The 23,536-nt window shown below is 41.0% G+C and overlaps 1 protein-coding gene across 4 annotated transcripts in view; it reads left to right on the top strand.

The window, feature by feature from the left end:
• Nucleotides 1-23,536, top strand: part of ptprub (protein tyrosine phosphatase receptor type Ub) — a 184,921-nt gene that overhangs the window by 127,261 nt on the left and 34,124 nt on the right. The window contains exons 13-22 of one of the 4 annotated variants that reach the window (XM_034102749.2): nt 4,014-4,050; nt 7,292-7,430; nt 8,392-8,415; nt 8,671-8,825; nt 9,516-9,703; nt 16,139-16,211; nt 16,314-16,390; nt 18,889-18,906; nt 20,430-20,466; nt 21,309-21,406. In XM_034102749.2, the coding sequence (XP_033958640.1) occupies nt 4,014-4,050; nt 7,292-7,430; nt 8,392-8,415; nt 8,671-8,825; nt 9,516-9,703; nt 16,139-16,211; nt 16,314-16,390; nt 18,889-18,906; nt 20,430-20,466; nt 21,309-21,406 (846 nt within the window). The remainder of the gene's footprint in view (nt 1-4,013; nt 4,051-7,291; nt 7,431-8,391; nt 8,416-8,670; nt 8,826-9,515; nt 9,704-16,138; nt 16,212-16,313; nt 16,391-18,888; nt 18,907-20,429; nt 20,467-21,308; nt 21,407-23,536) is intronic. The other 3 variants (XM_034102751.2, XM_034102750.2, XM_034102752.2) reach the window with 3 other exon arrangements.

Below are 23,536 nucleotides of genomic sequence, written 5' to 3'. Positions count from 1 at the left end.
ATGTCCTTCGGGCTATTTTGTATCTTCCTTTGTGTTTTGTTTTTCTTGCCTATCCTCCGTGTGCAATTATGCATTTCAGTCCTTTTACATTTAAACACTGTGCTCTCTCTGTCACATAAACGTAGGCCAAAAATAGAGGATTTTCACATTCTAAATGTGATTTTGTAGGGATGCATATTCATGTACTCTGGGGTATTGTTGTAGTATATTTTTGGATTGTATACAGAAAAGGGAAACATAATTACCGTATGCCCACTCATCGTGGAATAAGTTGGAATAAACACTTCTCTGCTCTTGAACTAATAGGGTTCCTGGCATTGAAAGCAGTCACAGATGTACTTTAATAAAACAAATGCAAATAAGAGAGTCTGCATGTGGAAGTAGTGATAATGTTTTTTATGTACGGCAAGGTTATTGTACCCTGAACACCTTATACAAAAACAAATTGTCAGCCTTCTTAGTTTATCATTTAATTGTAGAGTGCAATAAATCAAAGCATATGCGGTTTTTCTGGATTGTGTTTGTGGGAAGCAACATTGTACATAACTCTTGACAAAGTTGCCGCAGTGGGACTAGTTGAACAGTATATGGGGCACAATATTTGGCATTTACCCATGATAATTATCTGGAGAGTGAATGTCAAGCCGCTCTAATTGCTTTGATTGATTCATCTAAAGAGGTGCTTGTGGGCAGAGACAGTGGCTTTGCCGGCCACAGAATAGTCATTCATGACCTCTACACTTACCACTTCCAACTACACAAGTGCGTGCACACACACACACACACACACACGCACGCACGCACGCACGCACGCACGCACGCACGCACACGCACACACAGAGAGAATGTAAACCCCTGAGAGTGTACTGTGGAGGCTTACTGGTACAGCACGGCAGGACGTGTTATGGCTTCTTCTGAGTCGCCACACCACCATTCAGATGTGCATGCTTCACAAATGTGCATCTATCCATTAAAAAGCTTTTTAGTTTCTCTGTTATCATTTATAGTAGATATTGATGTCAATATACTTTGTTTTAATTGGCCAAAGCTTGTTATGATGAAATATTTTAAATGCTGTCTCCATTCAGTAATTCAGGTTCAGATTAATTTTCCGCTCTTTCCTGTAATTAAGCCAGTCTCTTCAAAAGCTCAAGTTTAAATGTCATCATTTCTGGAGACACAAGAAATTCACTTTAAAGCAATTTGATTAATAATTATGAATTATAACAAACATATAATTAGTAGCAATGGAGATACACGTTATTAAACTATAAGGCAAGGCAAGTGTATTTATATAGCACCTTTCAACACAAGGCAATTCAAAGTGCTTTACAAAAATGAAAGACATTAAGAGCATTAATAAATAGTGCAGCAGAAACATATTATAAAATGGCATTTAAATATCAATTAAAAGCAGCGGTAAAAAGAAAAGTCTTCAGCCTGGATTTAAAAGTAGCGAGAGTTGCAGCGGACCTGCAGGTTTCTGGTAGTTTGTTCCAGTTGTTTGGAGCATAATAACTGAACGCTGCTTCTCCATGTTTAGTTCTGACTCTGGGGACAGAAAGCTGACCAGTCCCTGAAGACCTGAGAGATCTGGATGGTTTATAATTTAGCAGGAGACCAGAAATGTATTTTGGGCCTAAACCATTCAAGGCTTTATAGACCAGCAAGTGTATTTTGAAATCAGTTATTTGACAGACAGGAAGCCAGTGTAAAGACTTCAGAACTGGAGTGATGTGATCCACTTTCTTAGTGTTAGTGAGGACTCGAGCAGCAGCGTTCTGAATTAGCTGCAGCTTTCTAATATATTTAGTGGGTTAGTGGGACCTGTGAAGACACAATTACAGTAGTCGAGTCTACTGAAGATAAAAGCATGGTTTTTCCAAATCCTGATGTGACATTATTCTTTTAATCCTCAATATATTCTTAAGGTGTTAGAAGACTGACTGTTTTAATGTGACTGTTGAAACTCAGGTCAGAGTCCATGACTACACCTAGATTTCTGGCTTTATCTGTTGTTTTGAACATTGCCGACTGAAGCTCAGCCCTGACTTTTATTCGTTCCTCCTTGGCTCCAAAAACAAGTTTTATCTTTATTTAATTGGAGAAAGTTCTGACACACCCAGTCATTGATTTGTTCAATGCACTTACTCAGTGTTTGAATTGGAGCATAGTCTCCTGGTGAAATTGTAAATTTGTGTGTCATCTGCATAGCTATGGTAACTTATTTTGCTGTTTTTCCTTATTTTAACCAGTGGTAGCATGTAGATGTTAAACGAGAAGAGGCCCCAAGATGGAGCCTTGAGGAACCCCACATATTTGTCAACTCAGATGTGTAGTTACCTATAGAAACAAAGTTGTTTCTGTCCTTTAGGTAGGATTAAAACCAGTTTAGAACTGTTGCCGAAAGTCCCACCCAGTTTTCTAGTTGGTCTAGTAATATGTTGTGGCCAACAGTGTCAAATGCAGCACTGAGATCTAAAACTGTAGAGCAGCAATTCAAATTAGGTCATGCAAATAGCAATACTACCTCTTGAATTGAAACATTTATTTGCACCCACTCTAAATAGATCTGCCTCTATATCAGGCTGCAGAAAATGTTGCTTAGTTTCAATGAAAAGAAGAACAATTTTCATCAAGGATTTAAGAATTCACCAGTACTTTCCCATCAGCCTCAGTTAGTGTAGGTTGTGATTATATGCTATCATGCTCAAATAAACACAACCTAATATTATTCCTGTACTGTATGGCATGGTAGTATTAGCATGTTAGCATTGCCATAGTTAACATGTTAACTATTGCTCTGTGTTTGGCCCCTACAAGTAGAGTGGCACATTATGCTAATAGTTCCTCAATGGTTCATAATCAAAAAATTCAAAATTGTGCTTTATTACAGTATTTGAGTAAATGTAATTGTTTAAAGTACACAAAACATTAGAACAAATACCTTAAAATAGCTAAACAAATAGTTATTTAATGAAAGTTGCACTGTGCTGATGATAACTACAATGGATTTTACCAAAATGTACTCTGAAAAAACCCCGTTTGTTTTTCAAGCTGTTGTATGCAGGTATAATGTATATTAGCCCATTTATCTGTTTTTCTGTTTTCAATCTCACAATTTTTATCGACCAAAAAAAGCATTTGCTAATGGTAAACATACTCTGTCACTCTCTGAGTCTGTATTTTCTGATTCAAACCATCAATTTAAGAACTTTATGTGTCACCTTGAAATGGATTTTCAATAAAATAGATAATTTAAAAAAGCTATTTAACTGGAGTTTGAGGAAAGTGCTTTTTGCTCATTTCTGAATGGGTACATTTCCATAATTGTCACATAATGCCTGAATTAGCATCTGTAAATCTTAATTTGATAATGCATTTCATCCAAGAGGTGGTTGGATAGAATTTGATTACAGTGTTGGATCTCATTAGTGCTGTTTGACAAAGGCCCTTTTCATAATACTGAGATGTCATCAGTTGAAATTTGAATAAAATTAATTCCTTTTTATAGTGGTGCACTGGTCTGAATCCCCTCCCTTTAATTATGCGCTCTCCCTTTCAACGCTCAGATTTTCTCCTTCAGCAAGAATCTTTAATCTCCTTTTCAAACACTTCAACACAGCTCTCATATTTGAAACATTTTGTAACCTCACGTCGTCAATAGGACTCTTAACACTTTACGTTTTTCTTTTTTAGAGGAGTAGTGCAACCCACTCATGTTTAGTCACATGAATATTAAATCAGAGGGCAGAAACAGCAGAGAGGGTTGACAGCAGTGTGAATCCAGCTATGGTCCTCACCTGTTACCGTCTAACATCATGTTTCAATGTTCACTCAAAGTGTGTTTCTTATCTGCTGTGGCCATATTTTCAACTTAATGTATGTGTGTGTGTCTTAGCTCTGCAACTCACAACATCCTATTTTCTTTTATCTCATCTCTTGTATGCAAAATGCTAAGCAATATCCCCCCACCCCCCTCCTCTGATGTCTGTGTTTTCTTTATCTTTCAGGAATCAAGAATAAACTGCATCCGCATTGCTCGCAAAGGTAATTCAACATGAATATTTCTCCTCCCACAGACACTGTGACCTTGAATGAATTTCCTATGCATTGCAATGTTGTCTATTCTCTCATTGTTCCAAGATAAGAAATTAAGAATGTAATTGTCACGGTATTGGTGAGTTTAGTGTACACTGCATTGTTATTCACCTCTTTCTCAAGTACAAAGGTGTGGATGTGGAGAAGCGTTCTCTGACTGGTCCTTGTTGTTTAGCAGCATGCCTCTGAGAAAAGGGCAACAAGCAGGGAGGGATTAAGGGTCAGGCTTTCATCCTGTTTGTTTGGGGGCAGACGCCGAGACACACTATATCAAAGGCAGTCTCTTTGTTCTCATCAGCAGCCCGCTAGACAGCTACATCTGAGGGCTTTGACCTTGAAAAGGTCCAGAAGGGTCCTCAAGATCAAAACTACCAGATGGAGTTACTTTGACCTATCAGTATAAGAAAGCCAAACCCCACCCCCTCATAATGTACCTCCAGCTTTTGGATTCACAGGGACATGAAAAGGGCAGGGAAATTGACTCTAAGTCCTATTGGCAGGAGAGCCCTTTCTGCTGTTGCACACTGTCAGATCATGGTGAATAAAAGTCATGTATTTATAGTTATCATAGCACCGCAACAGTAAGCAGAGCCTTGCAAGTAAATTGTCTTGGCGGGAGTCTTTTCTTTGGTGAAGGCCTTTTTATCGTCTGAGAGTGAAAAACGAAAAGAGATGAGGCTCTCCTCAAGCATAGAGCCAAAAGGCAAGGCCAGCCATTTCAGCTCAGTGTCTCACTCCATCTGCCCCACGCAGACACCCGGTCGGGCATTGATTAATTATGCTTTCACACGCCAATGCAGTTTTACAGTGTGCTCGTCTCTTTTCTTTGACACTAAGCTAAGAAAGGAAGAAAGAAATGCACACAGGCTCTAAAAGTAAAAATGATAAATAAGCAACATTTTAACAATACAATCAATATAGAAAAACAGAAGTTAAAGGAGAGAAAAGTGCACAATGAAAAGTAATTTTTTGAAAAGATTGGCGGATTTACATCATGATGATTTATTTGCAAAAAAAAGGACATACGAATGAAATCATCACGTAGATTTCCCATTTCAAGGTGTGACGGGTCAGTTTTTTGTTGGTGCTGTTTGTGAGCTCTGTGATCCCTCCACCATTTACATAGCCTGTGCATCATTGGGTCCTAAGCCCTTATTATCAAGCAGCCCATCACAGGCAAAGTGGAGGCAAATGATTCTGGCTTGGATAACAAAGGTGGAGATTACATTTCAACTTCCAGGTGACAGTTTAATTAAGGATCCTCTGGCAGGCTCAACACAACAATAGACTTCCATTTCTCCTCTAAGTGCCAATTTCCACCATCGGGCAGCTGGCAGGTGCAGGGATTCATGTGGAAATCTATTTCATGCTCGTGTTTGGCTTAATAGAAATTTCGAGGCTAAATGTGGCAAAACCGCCTTATCTGTCCAAAATGTCAAAAACTGAAATTGATTTTTCACCTCCTCATCTACATTTCTCGCCATTTCTCCCTGTATTTCCCGTGTACGTGTCATTTTAAATGAAGTCACAGAAGAAAATGAACTGCAAGTGCTGAGTTGTGGCTTTTTTTTTTAGCGCAGCACGTTAGGACCGACTCTATGTTATCTCCAGTTACAGTAGCTCCCAGACATAAAGCCATATTTGGGTGATAGCGTGTCTCTGTGTGTGAACAGGGACTACACATCTTTTGGTATTCAGTCTGACTGAACCGCTTCCTACCACTCAATGTAAAGTATACCTTTCAAATGAGCTGTCCGTAGATTGAGCAGCACAACACATTTTCAATTTTTTGCAACAACAGGTAACATGGAGTTAGCAATTCAAAAATCCACTTCCTGAGCGTATATAGAAGGAAAATATCCTTTCTTATATCAAGCCAATTACTAATGTTCTCCATTCTCACATGCCATACATCCATCATTGATTTAAAAAAACCTGCCAAATACTCAAATAATATTCTGCTTCTTTCATCTTTTGTAAGAGGGTTCGAAAGCACCCCAGTATATGCCCCCGGCTGCAGATAGTTGGGCTCAAACATGGCGTCGTTTTAATTTTCCCTGCCCCAGATCTGATTCTTCCCCAGCAGGCTGCAAGATAGAGCTATATCCCCAGGCCCGCTGTGATTTCTTCTGCCGCTCTCCAGTTCCAAAAGGCTGAGAATGGCTAGTTTCGGGGTTGTTAAGGCCTGGAGGACAGGCTGACACACTCTAGATCAGTGGGCCCTGTACAACAATACAAAAAGAACCCAGTGCTCAGCACCATTTACATAAGTATGGAGCTTTATGCCAGAGAAATGAATAACCTGCTATTATGATAACGACTTTTCCAGAGGTTTACAGACACCCGGGCACCTTGAGATTATACTGTAGGGCTGTGAGAATGACTTGTGACTGGGAGAAAAAATACACTTTAGTGCATGTACAATAACATATAAATGTACTATTGTAATATCACAAGGTGTCAGGTTATTGTTCCAGCGTCATTATACAGAAGAACAATTGCTGAATTGCTCCTTTTTGTACATGACTAATGGGTCTTCGCTAATGAGTTTCTTGTTTTAGGCTGACATATTTGCAAATCCTGCGAAAATAGTTTATTCTTCTCCATCAATGTTTTGCAATCTATTTATGTTCTCAACTCAGTTTGTTTTCTGTAAACATCAGTATAAATCTTTAACAGTCTAAGTAGCCGGTTGAAAACCTCTTAGACAACACGATGCAAACCAATCATTTCGCTTGTCAGATCACAAGTTATCATTATGTATGTCTGAGGATTGCAGGTTTGTTAGGTTGGACAGCATGGACAATCGCTGTCTGCCTTCAGACATCTTTTATTCACGTGTCTCTTTTATCTTTAACAAGTATACTGTAGGAAATAACTACTGGTATAGAAGTGTAGCCTTGACGTTGAGAAGACTATTACTATATAGTGGATCTCCTCCCAGCCGTCATGATAAGCACTATGAACGTCTGTAGTGTTGTGTGAAAAGAACACAACTCTGAGTTCTGTGTGCATTCATTAAAGTTATTTGAAGCTGTGGGTTTTCTATTTTCCCATGTCTGCATTACATTTTTCACTCTCTTTGCTTACTATGAATAATTTATTTGGCACCTTCAACATTATTTCTGTATGTACTGTATTTGCATTGTGCCATTTTTATTCATGTGCATCTGTGTTTCTGCTTCTTTAGCAGCCTGCAAGGATCACCGCAAAGCTCTGGAGGTGTCCCAGCACTCGGAGGAGATGGGTCTGATTCTCGGGGTGTGCGCTGGAGGCCTGGTGGTGCTCATCCTTCTGCTGGGTGCCGTTATTATCATCATTAAGAAAGGGTAAAAGTCTGCTGATAACTGTTAATCGCGCATCATGCCTCATTATGCACACCCCCATATTGTTTTAGCCTTTTATGTTTTGTTTTGGACCATTTAGTCATCAGTTTTCATATTTTGCTGAACTTTTGAAAAGGTCATGCTTATTTAGGATAGAGTCTGAAACCAACAACCAGCGCTGCATTGTTTTCATTGCCTCATGGTGCACCGTGGGGACCAAACAACTCACATCTGTAGAGCCTATCTGAGTGTGGAGTATCTAATTAAGGCGGATGCAATTCAATTAGCCACTTAATTACGCACACCAAGCAGAGGCCTGACCCTTAAATGAGATGGTAATTGGGAGGGAAAAGGTGTGCTTTAAGAGATTATTAGCCAATGATCCCGCAGGTTTACAGTACATCATCTACACATCTGGCTCGGCATTTATATAGCAGCAGCTGTAGGGCGGCCTGAGTTTAAATCTCAAATAAGGCTTAACCTGCCTTACTAAAATAAGATAAATGAAAATTTGAAGAACCTGCCTTGCCAAATGGGAAGTTACTCAGGGCTCCAGCAATCATTATTAAATGGCTGACACAGCCTCCTGGCTAATATTGAATAATGTTGATTCTGAAAGTCACGACTACTCTGCACATTAGCCCGGGTTCCTATGCTAAGCCACCATGAAGTCCGCTCTTAGCGAATTGATTGCTAAAATGTTTCTGACAGGAAGCCTTGCGGTCTAGTCCTTGAAGTATAACACTGAGACATATTCGACAGAAGGGAAAAAAAGTTTTTCCGCCAGCACCTGCTTGGTTCGTTTGCATGTGTCATACGGCCGCCTGCACAGCCGAGCTCACGGGAGGATGGATTTCATTTTCACTGTAATCAATGCATTCTGCCCTCAGCTGGCATTGCTTTCATCTTACATCTCTACTTCTTCTTCTTGATTATTTTTCTTCTTCTCCTGCACTCTTGCCAGAAGGGACTACTACTCTTACTATCCGTAAGTGACTCCACCCCTTGCTCTCCCATCGTTTCAGTGATCCATCTTATACATGCTTGTGCACTGGCTGTCAATCATAAGGTGGAGAGGGAAAATAATCAAGCAGTTATTTGGACTGTATCAGCCTTTTTTCTCTTAGTTGCTCTATATTTTTACCTCCATAGCAATCGTTACTAAACATAACATTTCCTTTTTCCTCCTCTCTCTTTCTCTCTCCGTCTATTACAATCTCCCCTGTATTGTTTCCATGAATAGGAAACCAGTGAATATGAATAAGACACCCATTACCTACCGGCAGGAGAAGAGCCATATGGGCTCCATGGAGCGCAGTTTCACAGACCAGAGCACTCTGCAGGAGGATGAAAGGATGGCCCTTTCCTTCATGGATGCGCACACCTGCGGCACCCGCAGTAAGACAAAAGACACTCAGTGTACACAAACCTGGCAGCTTACCACTACTAGACAATGCAATTTCAAACTTGACACACATCATCCCTCACTTTTTAATCTTTTTGACCGTCACTCATTCACTCCATAAATGTCTGAATCATTCTGAAAGATAATTATCACGCTGTGTGAGAAATGTTCTGTTGTTCGACTCCCCTTCAACTATTCACTGCCTGCAGCTGATACACAAGACGAATCCCACAAGATGTGCAAAAAAAGGGAGAAGTGAAGTAACATATTTGTATTGAAAGAAATGTTTTGTGATGCTTGTCAGTACGTTTCATCTTCATCTCCTTTCTAATATCGTCAGTCTCACAGAAAGGGAACGACAGATGTGTTTACTTTACAGGAAGTGCTGATCTTGTTCACACGTCATGCGAGACAGAGCTGCTGTCCACGTCTCTATAAAATATAATATGAAGACATCCGTGTGCAGACAGACCTTAATCAAAGTGACACACCTGTAACATAATGTACTGTATGTGTCAGTATCAGCATACAGATTCCCACAATGTAATGGTAACACCAGCATTTGTAATTCCGAACAAAACATGCTACTAAATGTTTAATGTTTTACATCGTATCACATCTTGTACATGAGTTATTCAGCTTGAGTCGTGCTGACATTGAACATGTGTCTGTGTCTGCTGCAGGTGACGTTCGTAGTTCAGTGAACGAGGCCAGCAGCCTGCTGGGGGGCTCCCCGAGGCACCAGTGTGGACGTAAAGGCTCCCCATACCACACAGGGCAGCTCCACCCCGCCGTCAGAGTGGCTGACCTTCTGCAGCACATCAACCAGATGAAGACTTCCGAGGGCTATGGCTTTAAACAGGAGTATGAGGTGAGAGAGCGCTGCTACTCTCCTGTCTTACACAGCACAGCACAACACAGCCAGCTTATTAATCTTCCACTCTGACTAAGTTAAGTTAAAGCAAGTGTTGCTTCTGGTGCTTAGTGTCTTAGGAAGATTGTGTTAGTTAATAATCAACCTTCACTATTATTATTTAACGTGGGTATAATTGGTTTATTCTTGCCGGACATGCATCGAGTGGGATAACTAAAGGCAAGAACACTCAAACTGCGGTGATATACATAATCCAATGCTACAGTTGGAGGCTTGGTTACATTAACTTCGATTTTCATGCCAACAATTCAAAAGTGGTCTAATTATGCTTAAGAAACTTATTGCAAATTGGGTAACACTTTGTATGAGGACCATGTCTATAACGCATTTATAATGCTTTATTAAAATAAAACCCATTTTACAATAACTTATAAGGTCACGTAATATTATATATTTATTTTCCAAGGATGAAAGTGTGCCTGCATTCATTACAAATGTTGTTATATTACAATATTATAATCTTTTTATAATGGTATTATAACTTTAAGAGGTCACTGTTGCTTTTAGTAAAGTGAAGAAAGAAAAAATATAAATACAATACATATGTTTATTTTGTATAGACAAAAGTGAAACGCTGTAACTGTTTGCGGCAGGAGCATCAACGGTATGAACACATCAGCAGCTCTTTCTGCTTTTCTCTTTGACGCACAAGGTCATCGTCTCAATTCAAACTTCAAGTTATTGTATATGAATAAAAGGCCCTTCATTGCTGCTTCCTACTTATCTATCTCATCTCATCCACAAATTATGTTTTAAATAATAACCCGCACTTCATCCATCTATTTTCACTTTGCCTAGATTTAAGGTCTCAACAGAAAAGGTTTCTTCTTTGTTAGTGCTTCCATGGCAGCGGGAAGGTATTATCTCTCAATCATGTGAGGTGATCTAGTGTGTTAGTATTGCTGTTAAGGCCACTGTGTGTAATACAAACAAGCAAAACAAAAGAAATCATCATAGACTTCAGAAAGCACCATCCAGAACCCGCCCCCCTTCACCTCAATGGAGAGAGAGTGGAGAGGGTATCCATCTTTAAGTTCCTGGGGGTTCACATTTCGGAGAGCCTCAGCTGGACAGCACACACCACTGCAGCAGTTAAGAAGGCCCAGCAGCGACAACACTTCCTGAGGGTGCTTCGGAGAAACCGACTGAACAAGAAGCTGCTGGTGTCCTTCTACCGGGCGACAATCAAGAGCGTGCTGTCATACTCCATCTCGGGGTGGTATGCAGGATGCTCAGCTGCGGACAAGAAAGCCCTGCAGAGAGTGATCAGGATGGCAGAGAAAACCATCAGCTGCCCCCTGCCCTCTCTGGAACACATCTCCACCTCCCGCTGCCGCAGCAGAGCTAACAAAAGAATAAAGGACAGCTCTCACCCGGGTCACAGACTGTTCTCTCTCCTGCCTTCTGGGAGGAGAGACAGGAGCTTCAAGTCACGGACAAACAGACTCAAAAACAGTTTCTACCCCTGGGCCGTCAGGCTGCTCAACCACCACACATAATGCAATAACGTAACCATTCTCACACATACACACACTTTAATGCACTTTATATACTATTTTTATATAAATATTTGTAACTATTTATTCCCCCGTATGATTGTACGTTGTCTGTCCTATTGCTGTGTTTTTTAGTGTTATGTATTTGTTTGTATTTTTTGCACACCGGGACAGAGTTGCACTCTGAATCTCGTTATACTCTGTGTATAATGACAATAAAAGGCTTTAACTTTACAAACTTAGTTCAGCCATGATCCCATTATTTCATTTTCCGAGCATGCAGAGCTTGTTGTCATAGGGGACATTTGTTAAAGTTGCAAGACAAAGCTGTGCTGAGCTCCCTCCGCACCATAAGGTCCGGTACAGTGGCTACACTGATGTACACCATGCCTGGTTAACCTGCGCACTCCTCCATAACACAGTGGAGAAATCTGGCACGTTCAAAAAAATCTGTTTTAAGTTAGTGGACGCATTGTTCTGGAGTTGAAGAAGCCAGGGGTAATCAGTAAAACATGTTTTGTAACACTACAGTTCTTGGTGTAGCCAGGGAGGAGGACGGGTCAACCAGGCTTTGCTCAGCAGGAGTGCTCGACCTTAGTTGTCCACATTGTTACAGTAGGAGGAGGAAGGACTATATTGAGGACCTTATAAACCTTATAGACAAACCCTCTGTGATGCAGGAAGTGCCTGAACAATTTGAGTGTGTTGGAGTATGTATACTTGGTACAGGAAAGTAAACTCAATAAGTTTATTATTAAAAGTATTTGAGAGTTGACCTTAGTAGAAGAAACTGAAGCCCCACAAATAAGTAACAGAACAGCTAGCCTCATGAATACAGAAACATGCATCGCTGACATCTCACTGCTTATCTTCTCTGTCGATTTGATATAATATGTTGTGGGAATTGCCACTTGGAATTGCTGCATGATTAACTGTTTCAATTAATTATGCCCAAATAAACAGATTTTCATTATAGGGACAACAACGTATTTAAAGTAGCAAGTCCTATGATGACAGTCACAAAATGCAATTGATAGCCCATAGATTGAGGAGTTCTGCAAGCATATGCGCTCAAAGTCAGTGCTGTGAGCTGATTTTCTTTAAGTGGGGATTGGACTTTGGCAATCTTAAGACCACCAAGACTCATCGAGACAAAATTAAGTATTTGAAATAGTCATTTGGTTATATTTACTGGCTGTTAGTGAGTAGTAAGTAGGATCACCTGCAATTACCACATGTTGTGGATAACTCCGAGCTTAGAGAGGCCATGTTAGCTGGAATGGCTCTTGCTAGGGGGCTGTGGGAGGCTATCAATCCTCCTCTGACATCCTCCATGAGCCCTTCTCACCACCCTCTGAAATTAATTAGTGGGGGTTAAAAAAGGCATCTGGATCACACTGTCGCTGAGCATATGAATAAATCACCCTCATTTGGCCCCAAAAGAAGCCCTCTGTCATGACTGCAGGCCTGGTGAGGTTAAATATCTCAGTTGGAGTCCTCTGTCTACAACTGCAAGATTGTGAGGTACAGAAGAGAGGTAAGGGGAGTCTGAAGGGTTGGGCAGTAAGGCAAAAAGGAGCAAATGTTAGGAAAGAGAGTTTTGTCTTCTATGCCCTGTCACCTCAAAATATCCTCCTCACGGTAGCAATGTTAGTATTTACCTCCCTCCTCAATACAAGGTGCAGCGTAAATGCTCTATAATTTCCATCAGACTGATATAGAGGACGCTTCTCTCTCTCACACAGCACAGGGCTGATGATGCTGCTCTGATGAATCACTGACTTAGATATCCCGTCATCTGATCCAGTAATTGGTGGCTCTACATTCAAAATAGAGGCAATAACCATTATTTCAGACACACTGTGATCAACCAGGTCGTTGTCCAGCAAACAAAGATGGTTCAGAAACTGCATGCACCTTATCGTTGCATATTGTGAATCGTTTTTTGTACCATTTCCTTTTGGGGGGTTGTAAGTCCTGAGTTGAACTGTAAGTACAGGCATTTTTCTCCTGCAGAGAATTGCTTATCCCCCTCCTGCTGTCACCGTGGCTGCTGTCTCTTGCTGTATGTTCTAGGGCACATCATGACGGGCCCGTATCTCTGAATACTTCTCCCCGGTGGAACTTTGTGGATGAGAGCTGAGATCACACCCCTGGGGAAAATCCATCCTTGTCACCCTCGGCCCTCGTGAAAAGAGAAAACATCTTTTGTCTCTGGTTCTTGGTTTTCCCTCTGGAACTCTGCTTGTAGATTCATTAAACTGTCCCTCACGGCCAAAACACACTCCACTCAAAAAATCAATACACACCTCTTTGTTTTGTTTTGATCTCTTTGCTATAGTATGTGTTTTGATAGAGTGTCTCTCCATTATGAAGGAAAATGATGAGGAGTATCATATTACACTGCCCGGCAGTATAGGTTTTTATTTCCCCAAAGAATACCTATGTGGTGTAAAACATTGATCAAGAATTTACAGTGAGTTGTGAAGGGGCGTGTGTGTGCAGCAGCTACAGCCATATTCCCACTGTAGAGTCTTGCGAGTAAACAACAGCAGAGCTGAAACTTTCATTATTCTACTTTATACCCCGAGGCTGAGGTTAGCAAGGATTATTATTGATTCAAAGTTTAGTTACACCAGAGACTACTGAGGTAACTGTAGTAACCTCAGTAACTGTTGTTTTTAAATAAGCACAGTAATAATACTGTGCTTATTTAAAAACAACAGTTACCTCATTCCACATTCATACCATTTCGGCAGCATCAGGCTTGTTTATTTTTTTGACATCCAATATCCCAATTGTATCACATCTGCGACATCTCTGATTGGATTTTGACTGAATGTAGTGGGATTACGAATCTCATCCCCGGTTTTGGCATTTAAAAAACTGTGGGTGAAAACATTACAGGTGACATAACAGTTATTGAGTGAAATGAAAAAAAATCAAGTTGGATGTTGATGTCACATCAAGATGTTAAAAGAAGTGCTTTAAAGTGTTCACGTCTGTACTTGAGTGTAATTATTTCTTTCATCTAATTTTCCTCACTGTCTATGATCCTCTTAACCAACCCACTCCACCGATTCCTGCCAATGAGGGTTTTCTAATACATTTTCCTCGGGTCTGTGTTGTTTTCCCTTCACTCCCCTGTCACTCTCACTGGGTTTTTTTCTCTACCTGCTCCTCTCTCCTATATGGACATAAAAAGAGAACAAAGACAGCTCAGAGGTCTGCTGTTAAAAAATAAGCAAGGGAGGAATGTGGAGAGAAGTTATCAGGAAAGGTAGAGAAAGGTTCAGAAAAAGAGAGACATACCGAGAGAGGGCTCCTGCATAGAAAGAGGAGACAAAAGTGTGGAGGATGGTGTAATCCCAGGAAGGCTTTGGCTGGTTCTTGGCTCTCTGTGGGGAGAACAGCGTTGTAATCCCCTGCTCAGCATGCATACTTGGGCAGAGTTTCACCAAATTCCCCTAGTGGCTGAAAACCACAGGGGGTAGACTGGTTTGGCTGTGTGTGTGCGTGTGTGTGCGTGTGTGTTTTTCATACATCTGAAGGGGCTGTTTGCAGACTTAATTTAGCCCACAGCAGACAATCAAAAGTGGCTTATGATGACGTGTGAGAGTAAGCATTTGCTGGTGCATCCATGCAGACAGGTGGATGATAGGGAATGAGGAGAGGTGTTGCTGAGTATGATATGCTATAATATAACTGAGCAGCCGTCCACTAAGCAAGTGACAGTCTTCCTTCTTTTTCTCCAATTAGCAGTCTTCTCACCATACAGTGATTCACAAGCTGTATATAGAAACATTCAGTGAGTTAAAGAGCTGTATTCTTCAACAACATGTTTCTCGTTTTGCAGCAAGTTATATCTAATGTAAGAGGCTAACCTCTGTTTTTGTATTGTTCTCTTCCCATACTCCACAAAGGCAATTTACTATACTAAAGAGGCAGTTTCTTGTCTGTGAGTTCTGGTTCAATAAGTCGTGATTTTGGATAAAGACAGACATAAGCAGGCTTCTCATTTCCAGCCAGCCACCTCCATCTGATTCGTTTTTCCTTATAGCTGAATTATTCTGTTGAAAACCCCATAAAAGCAGTTTTAAATATGTTGATATACTGCCAAAAAACATTCATGTTTATGTGCGTTTCTATTATATGTTTATGATTCTTGGCTTTTGCAGTACGTCACGTTTTTCTCTTATTATGCATATTGTGACTATTACATCCCAAAATATCAAGGCAAATTCCTTGTATGTAAAAACCAACATGGCAACAAACCTATTTCCTGTTTCCAGAGTTTGACAGACCTGCTGCACTTAGATACGATTAGCTAAGCCATGATTGGATGATGGCTCTTTGGTCAATGTATGCATTATGAAACTTCCATTAACTCCATGAGCCTCTTCTGTGATAAAATGGAGTCCTGGGGTTACTTTTATGGATTTAAGGTTGAGGTTAATTTATTTGTATCGCACATTTCAGACTCAAAAGCAAGAGTTAAGAGTTTTCAGTTAAGTGTCACTTGTCACTGATGTTGTACACCAAATATTAACCTAGTATTAAAAAGCCATTGGGTTTATATTTTTCCTGACAACAATAAATGTATGTCCATAACTTGATGAGACAAAAACTGTTTGATGACTAAGGCGCTCATTTATTTGATCACGTTTCTTGGATAAACCAAGAAACCTCTGTAGGATACAATGCCTCTTGGTCTTCTTTGTCATTTTTGATGCTGATATGAAAATATTTACACATAAAACAAAGAAAGTGCTGGTTCTTTGATTATCGTTCAAATCTAAATCTAAACTATATGAATTGTAAATATGGAGAAGCCCTTTCCCTGAAATGCATCTATGTTGTTTCTTTATCTCTGTAGAGCTTCTTTGATGGATGGGACTGCACAAAGAAGAAGGACAAAACCAAAGGCAGGCATGACACACTGTCGGGATGTAAGTCATCAGAACACATTTTATTTAGTATATTAAAAAAAAGCCATTGTGGAATCGTTGTATTTTAAATGTGCTTTGCTATTTCATTCTAATCCGTCTCAGATGACCGCCACAGAGTCAAGCTCCACCCTCTCCTGGGAGACCCCAACTCAGACTATATTAACGCTAACTACATTGATGTAAGTGTAATCCTGTTTTTCTGCCTCTGTTCGACATGAGATACAAATAGTCTGCTGAGTCTCTATCTCTCACACGCTGCAAAGCCACAGTCCATCTCTCTCATTGCTGTAAGCTCACCAGTCTGCTGGCCCACTTTCACCTGGAAGCTTTCATCCAATCAAAGGCCCTTCTAGCGATGTTTTTCCAGCTGCCATGGTTATGAGTTGCTTCAGAGAATCCCTGACTCGGCTATCGCTTTTATTAAAACCGAGTGAAATGAATGCATTTAATGCCTTGTGGAGGAAATGAACCTTTCTGTAAGATGCCACAAAATCCCCCCTAAATTAAATAGACATGATTGATGTTATTCAATCTCCAGATGGGCCACCGGGAGGAGTTGATCCTTTCCACTGTTCACCTTAACTGTCTGCCAAACATGCAGTGCCATAGTAACATGCTCACTAATCATATTGAAAAACATGTATATGTTGCTAACGTGTCTCGCACAGTCCCATTCATACGTGTTCCCATTCATGAAAAACTAGAGGAGGCTGTGTCTATTCAGAAAGCATAAGTGCACGTTCAGATTCAGATTAGTGGAGTTATTGAGGAAAGAAATCGGCACAGATTTTGAAAAAAGTGATACAATAGTACAGATATACTTGTAGATAGAAACTAGTATTTTGGTTCCCCTGTGAATTCGTTGTCACAGCCCTCAGGTGTTGCTATTCCTTTGAGTCATGTCATGTCAAGCGAGTCTGATATGATTTCTTTATCAAGCAAGATTTATTTTGCACGCCTCTCATTGGGAATAAAGAAAACATGGCACTTGGTGAAACGTTGAGGCAACCTCATGTTCTCCCAGTGCTGGTTGAGGATGATAAGATGAGAAAAGATCCTGTTTCTGTCAAAATCTTTATAAAGAATATATAATAAAGTTATTTTAGCGAAAGAGACAATTACGAACTGCATAATTTGACTTGATTTTAGGTGGATTTATCCTTTACGGCCAATTATATCATATAAAGGCTTGACGCTACGGAACTTATTTTTTCTGTCTTTAATTTCTCTGTAGAGAGTAACCAGTCGGGAAATGCTTTCAGAGAGTTCATTACAATGAGAGGGCTTTAAAAATGTGGCCTGCTGTTAGGACTGTAGTTATCATGAGGGTCTCCATTAGCGTTTAGGGCACAAAGGTGCAGGCATTAGAGAGAAAACACCACTCAGCAGCCACTACAGGGTCAGTGTCACTGATGTTACACCCTGACAAGGCTGATGTTATCTAGTTAGCCACAGCAAAGCATATTTTGGACAGCCTGTGATTATTTCACCAGAGGTTAAATGGAAAAGTTTTTCCTCCCTCCGAAAATTGCAGTTCCAAAACAGAGTTCACCTCTTTTCTCTGTCACGTAATACCCGAGCCTTTGCTTGGCTGTGGTGAGTGTTTGCTTGAAGAGGTACTTTGCATAAGCTCCCTGCACCTTTTGCAAATGTAGAGCCGTCCAGTGCGACATGTCTGTTGCTGATTTACATAACGTCTGTTTCTCAAGAGTAACTGTCTTTCTGACAGGTGTAGCATGTCTACACAATTAAACACTTGCACACACACACACACACACACACACACACACACACACACACACACACACACACACACACACACACACACACACACACACACACACACACACACACACACACACACACACACACACACACACACACACACACACACACCACACACACCCACACACACACACACACACACACACACACACACACACACACACACACACACACACACACACACACACACACACACACACACGTGTCATACTGATACTGAGTAAAAATTATACTAAAATGACACTTTTTCCACTAACTTAAAGGCTTCAAAATCACCTTCTTCAACAAATAAACAGTCCTGCATTTAGTATTTTATCGTCTTGCTTTTCATATTGGTTGGCAAGTGGGTGGGATTTCTTTGATAAAAGGGGATTTCACTCATTTCAGTGCGGCTGTCAAAGTTCCCGAATGTGATCGTTGTTTGTCAATGTTTTTTATATCAAATCTCATCATAGTCTCGAGCAAGCCACCATTAATATTGAATTCACCTTTAAGTGTGATTGTTACTCATTAGTCAGGCCCAGTAGATTTCATTGAGAAAGTGACGCTCCCCAGATTTTTGTTATTAAAGTCTTTTTTTCTAGTTTATCTAAATAGGAAATTCCAAACCCAAATTCATAGTAAAGGGACAAATGTGTTTTCAATTGGGAAAAAAGCAACCCATAGGTTAGTGTGAACAAAAAAAAACTTGGCCTCATTAATTCTAACAAAAAAATAAATGGTCTATTATTCATTAAGCACATTCCTGCTGTACTTATACCACAAACCACACACACTTCTTCCAGTCTGTCTTTTACCATAACTCCTGCTTACTAAAAGCTTATTTCATTAACTAGCCTATATGTCTTCTTTTTCTACTCCTTCCCCACCTTCTCGACCTTGGACCCTGTAGATTCGGATTAACAGGGAAGTAAGTACTTCACTGCTCGTTCTGCTGCCTTCCATCGCTCTCTTTTCTCTCTCTTCCCCCCTCTTCTCTTCTCACTTCCCTCTTCTCTTTCGGCTATCCTCTATCCACAAATGCTCAAAGGTCAGTGTGTTCAGGTTTGTGCACATTTGACAAACCCTCTCTTTCCCAACCTCCACCCAAAAAAACATGCCCTTTTAGCTAATGATTTTAAATGAACGCAAGGAGATGTGTCCTCTCCGGAAAGAGGACCCTGTGGTTTTTAGTTCTCATAAGTGGCAATGACTCTGGAAGTATATTTGCCATGGCCACCGTCTTAAGTGGAGGAGTGGTACTGTAGCTGTGCTGATTGCGTTCGGTCGGGGGGCCAGAGGAATTGTGGATAGCAGGCCTCACAGCACTGGTCATCCATCTCCATTTCAAACATGTCCCTGCTTACATGACTGGATGAAATTCAGTTTTGCTAATGTATCAGCGAGGCGGGCAACTCTCCATGTTAGCAAGAGGCTCTCAGCAATAAAACTGATATCAACAAGGATCGTGCCCATCATGCTGATTTGATGAGAGCCGGTGGACTTGAGTGTTCATTCAGATTATTCCCGACCTGCTCTTGAACTACAGAGTCATGTAAGGTAAATGGGGCGTCAATTATCCTCCCAGCTGCTCCTCTTAAAACGACAACAGACAGTGAACCACAGCATCCACGTGGTTGTCTAAGCGGTGTCTGCTTCTTTGAGATTGCCAGGTGTCTCCTTGACTGTGAAAGGTTAGATAGGCAGTGCTTATTTTTAGGACTTCCTTTAAAGTGCTAATGCTTGAAAGGCGCTCAGGTGACATCTCAATGTTCATTCATATTCACCCCATATTCACGGTATGAAAATGTCTGTCATCTATATCAAAGGGTGTCACATCCTTTGATATAAAGTATCCCAGAGTACTTCACTGTATGTATTGGATTTTTGCCTTGAAAACTGTTTATGTTTGTGATGATATCATGCATTTATGTGAAACCTGTGTATGATATTCTCATGTCTTGTGAGAAGAATTCAAAAATAACTTTTTATTCATTTAATTTATCATCTCAGAAACTGTACAAATCACACCTTCAATACAACATCTTTATTTTTATCGGGACACCGGAAATTGAAGTGTGTGCACCTTAAGTTTATTTATTAAATCTTTATTAAACTGTCACAGGGACACACTTTTTGTTTAGTCAGCTAGCCTGACTTTTAGTTTGAAGTGCCAGAGATCTATCAACTTTTAGCCAAGATGTATTAAAAACCCATGTGTTGACTCAACAACTCCGAATTCTCTGTGGAGACTGTGAGGTCAAACACATGGTCAGGGGTCAGCATTAGGTCGAACAGTGCTGGACAGTAAACTGGATTCAGAGTTACAGTAGGTCAGAAGGAGAGCAGAATGCAGAGGAAAGGAAAGGGTGAGACAGAAAGACACCCTCCTGTACCGCAGTGCCTGGGGCACAGATGGCTTACTCAGCATGTCATCCCTCTTCTCTCTTTCAGGGCTACCATCGATCCAACCACTTCATCGCCACTCAGGGTGAGTTTTCTTGGCAAGGCTATAGTGTGTGTTTATTGTGCAATTGTGTGGATGAAGAACAATTCCATAGGATAAATGGGAGATGATCTAACCAATGAGCCCACTCTTGCAAAGTATCTTGCCTTAAGTCATCTCTATAGAAAGTCCAAAGGTGATGGTGTGACTCCCGACCTGTGAAGGCTGTGCTAATGATGTCCCTGAATCAAGCATGAGAAGACATGAATAATAAAACACATTAATAACAGCTCCTCAATCTCTAAGACATGTGGAGCAGTGTGTTCATTGTCGAGGAGAGGTCCTGTCATTCACCCTCTATCGCTCAAACGTTTTCTAAATCCCAAAGAGTGTCAGTTTCCAGGGAGCTACCGTCACAAAGTCACCCAAGGTCTGCTCATCCGCTTATCTTGCAAACACACCTCCCCTTCCCCCCGATAGAGAGACAGAGAGATGAAACCCGTGAGAAAGAAACAAATATGTCAGCAGTGTTTTTGTCTCTCTGAGCATTTCTTTTCTACGTGATCCTCGTTTTTAAGTTGTATCTCCCTTCCTAAATGTCTCCTCCTCAGATGACAATGAGTGACTGATGGTCCCGTGGGTCTCCATCATCAGCTACTGCTGTTGTTTGTCACCCATCACCCCTTCACTTACTGTCTGGAATTCCCAATCACTTTATTGACAGCACAATCTTGAGAGATCAGTACCCCGCTGTCTGAGCAAGGACACTTAGGTCGAAATAAAATGAAATTTCACAACAGAATCGAGAACTCCCATATTGAGCAGAGCGTGCTTTCATGCTGCCATGTTTGTCTTCTTCTCTCTTATTTCTTCCCACATCCCACCAGGACCCAAGCAGGAGACTCTCTATGATTTTTGGCGGATGGTGTGGCAGGAAAATTGTTTCAGCATCGTCATGATCACTAAGCTGGTGGAGGTTGGCAGGGTAAGTGATGTGCACTCCCCCCTTCTTCCCCTCCTGTCACCACCCTCTGCACAGAAACACCCCACATCCACCATAAAGGAACATCTTGGTTTCTATTCTATGTGTGTGATAAGTATAGATCTCACAGGAGCTTGCTCTGCATGCAAAGTGCAGCCTGAGAGCTGTTCATTTTGACAAAGATACCCTGCATTTATGTGAAATCACAGGCAGGAATAGTTGAACATTGTTGGGGAAATTGGCTTTTTTTGCTGAAAGTTAGACGAGAAGATCAATAGCAGTCAGATAGCTAAGCACAAAGACTGTGCAAAGTTACAGCAATACCACCTATCTATCAGCACCCTTATTGAACATTGTGAAGATATGAGAAACAACAAGTAAATCATTTTAATGGCTGCTTTTTTAATCTTTGGCCACAGCCAGGCAAGCAGTTTTCCCATGTTCCCAATCTTCATGCTAAAGAGTCTTTATGCCCTGACTGTAGTAACAATCTTCTCGACTAACCCTCGGCAAGAAAGTGTAAAAGCATATTTACCAACATGTCAAAGGAGTTTTTTTACTTTCTGTATCAAATTCTCTTTGTGGCAATCGAAAACCAAGCAAGTATACACAAATCTCTGTGAACACATGTATTCCACAGAATTTGCTACATGGATTATCTTTTATTTGTCTGTTTTTAAAGGTCATGGTATTATGATGATTTTCATGATGACTAAAGTGATAATGGAGTCCATAAAATATGCTATGAAATATTTATGAGCCTAAAATGTCTCAGCCACATATCTGCTGTCCTTGTATACACTGCATGACTACACAGGTTTCACGGCTTCACTTTTGGGCTGTTTTCACTACCCTCACATAAATACCTCCTTTGTGCATGGTGTTGGTACAAAAAGATTGCTGCCCTCCTGTCCATCATGCTTCCCACCATTATGTGATTATTGTGTTTTTCTTTCCGTTGCCTTCTGACATGAAATACCTGCAGAGGAACAGACTGTTCTTGTTCTTCCACAGTATTTGACGTCAGTGACGTAACTATCGACGGTGCAGCCGGTGCAACGCACCGGGGCCCAGAGCCGGCCAGGGGCCCATGCAAAATATATATATATATATAATTTTATTTTGTTTGGGGCCCCAATGGCATTGACCGGTTCACGCAGTCTTCAAAGTAACCAAGTAACCAACCAACCTAAAGTAATTTGTAATTTGTCTGCCCAATGACCTTGCTCCCTTTCATGTCATGTGAAAAAATGTAATAGCTTGCATTTATAATGTACAGCAAACCAAAGCACAAGAGCGGTGCTCAAAGGAGAAAGGACAAGAGAGAACAAGGAGATGTAACTGCTAAACTGACGAAATTATGTCATACATCTTCCTCGAAATTGAGCGCTAACGTTAGCAATGTTGACGTGTAGCGGCACCCGGAGCCGGAGGCTAACGATAGCTCACCTGCCTCTCCACCATCATTGCCATCTAGCTCCACAAGTGAAGCTGTATCCGTGGCCGTGGCTGTGCAACCTTTTTCTCCAGCCAGCCAGGAGGAGAGGCTGGATTTGGCTGTGCCCGGCGGTGGTCCAACAGTTCCCCCAAGGGCCCCAACCTATAGGGGACTCTATGGCGCTATTGAGACCCCCGACTCCAAGATCAAAAGCTATATTATAGCAACCGGTCAATGTAGGCCTACCAGCCCATTCCCCAGAGACAAACATCAAGGAAACAGGTTTAATCCTCTTCTTAGTTCGCTGTGCCGTTGTCAGGCTGTGGTGGTCTGAGGCCAGGGCAGGCTGTTGTTGATAGCCTATACATGTGGCGCTTCTGAGTGGTTGTGTATGTCCCTGCGTGTGTGAGCGCATCAGCGTGAGCTTATGTTTGTGGCGATGGGGGGGGCCCAAAACAATATTTGCACCGGGGCCAATCACAACCTTGTTACGCCACTGTTTGACATGTCACTAAATACATTTCACACAAACAAAGGACAAATTGAAGTGAAAAATATTTGATTATAATGATCACTTACATAAGAATTATAATGACTCGGGTTATCTTTGTGCCGTGAAATTATAAAACAAAAATGTTTGGTCGATTGAATGCTCAATGCTTATTTCAATGCTTACATTTCAGATATAGTGGTAA

This window comes from Pseudochaenichthys georgianus, chromosome 16, assembly GCF_902827115.2.
Source record: "Pseudochaenichthys georgianus chromosome 16, fPseGeo1.2, whole genome shotgun sequence".
Taxonomy (NCBI): Eukaryota; Metazoa; Chordata; class Actinopteri; order Perciformes; family Channichthyidae; genus Pseudochaenichthys; species Pseudochaenichthys georgianus.
This window is presented reverse-complemented; position numbering and strand designations above follow the sequence as displayed.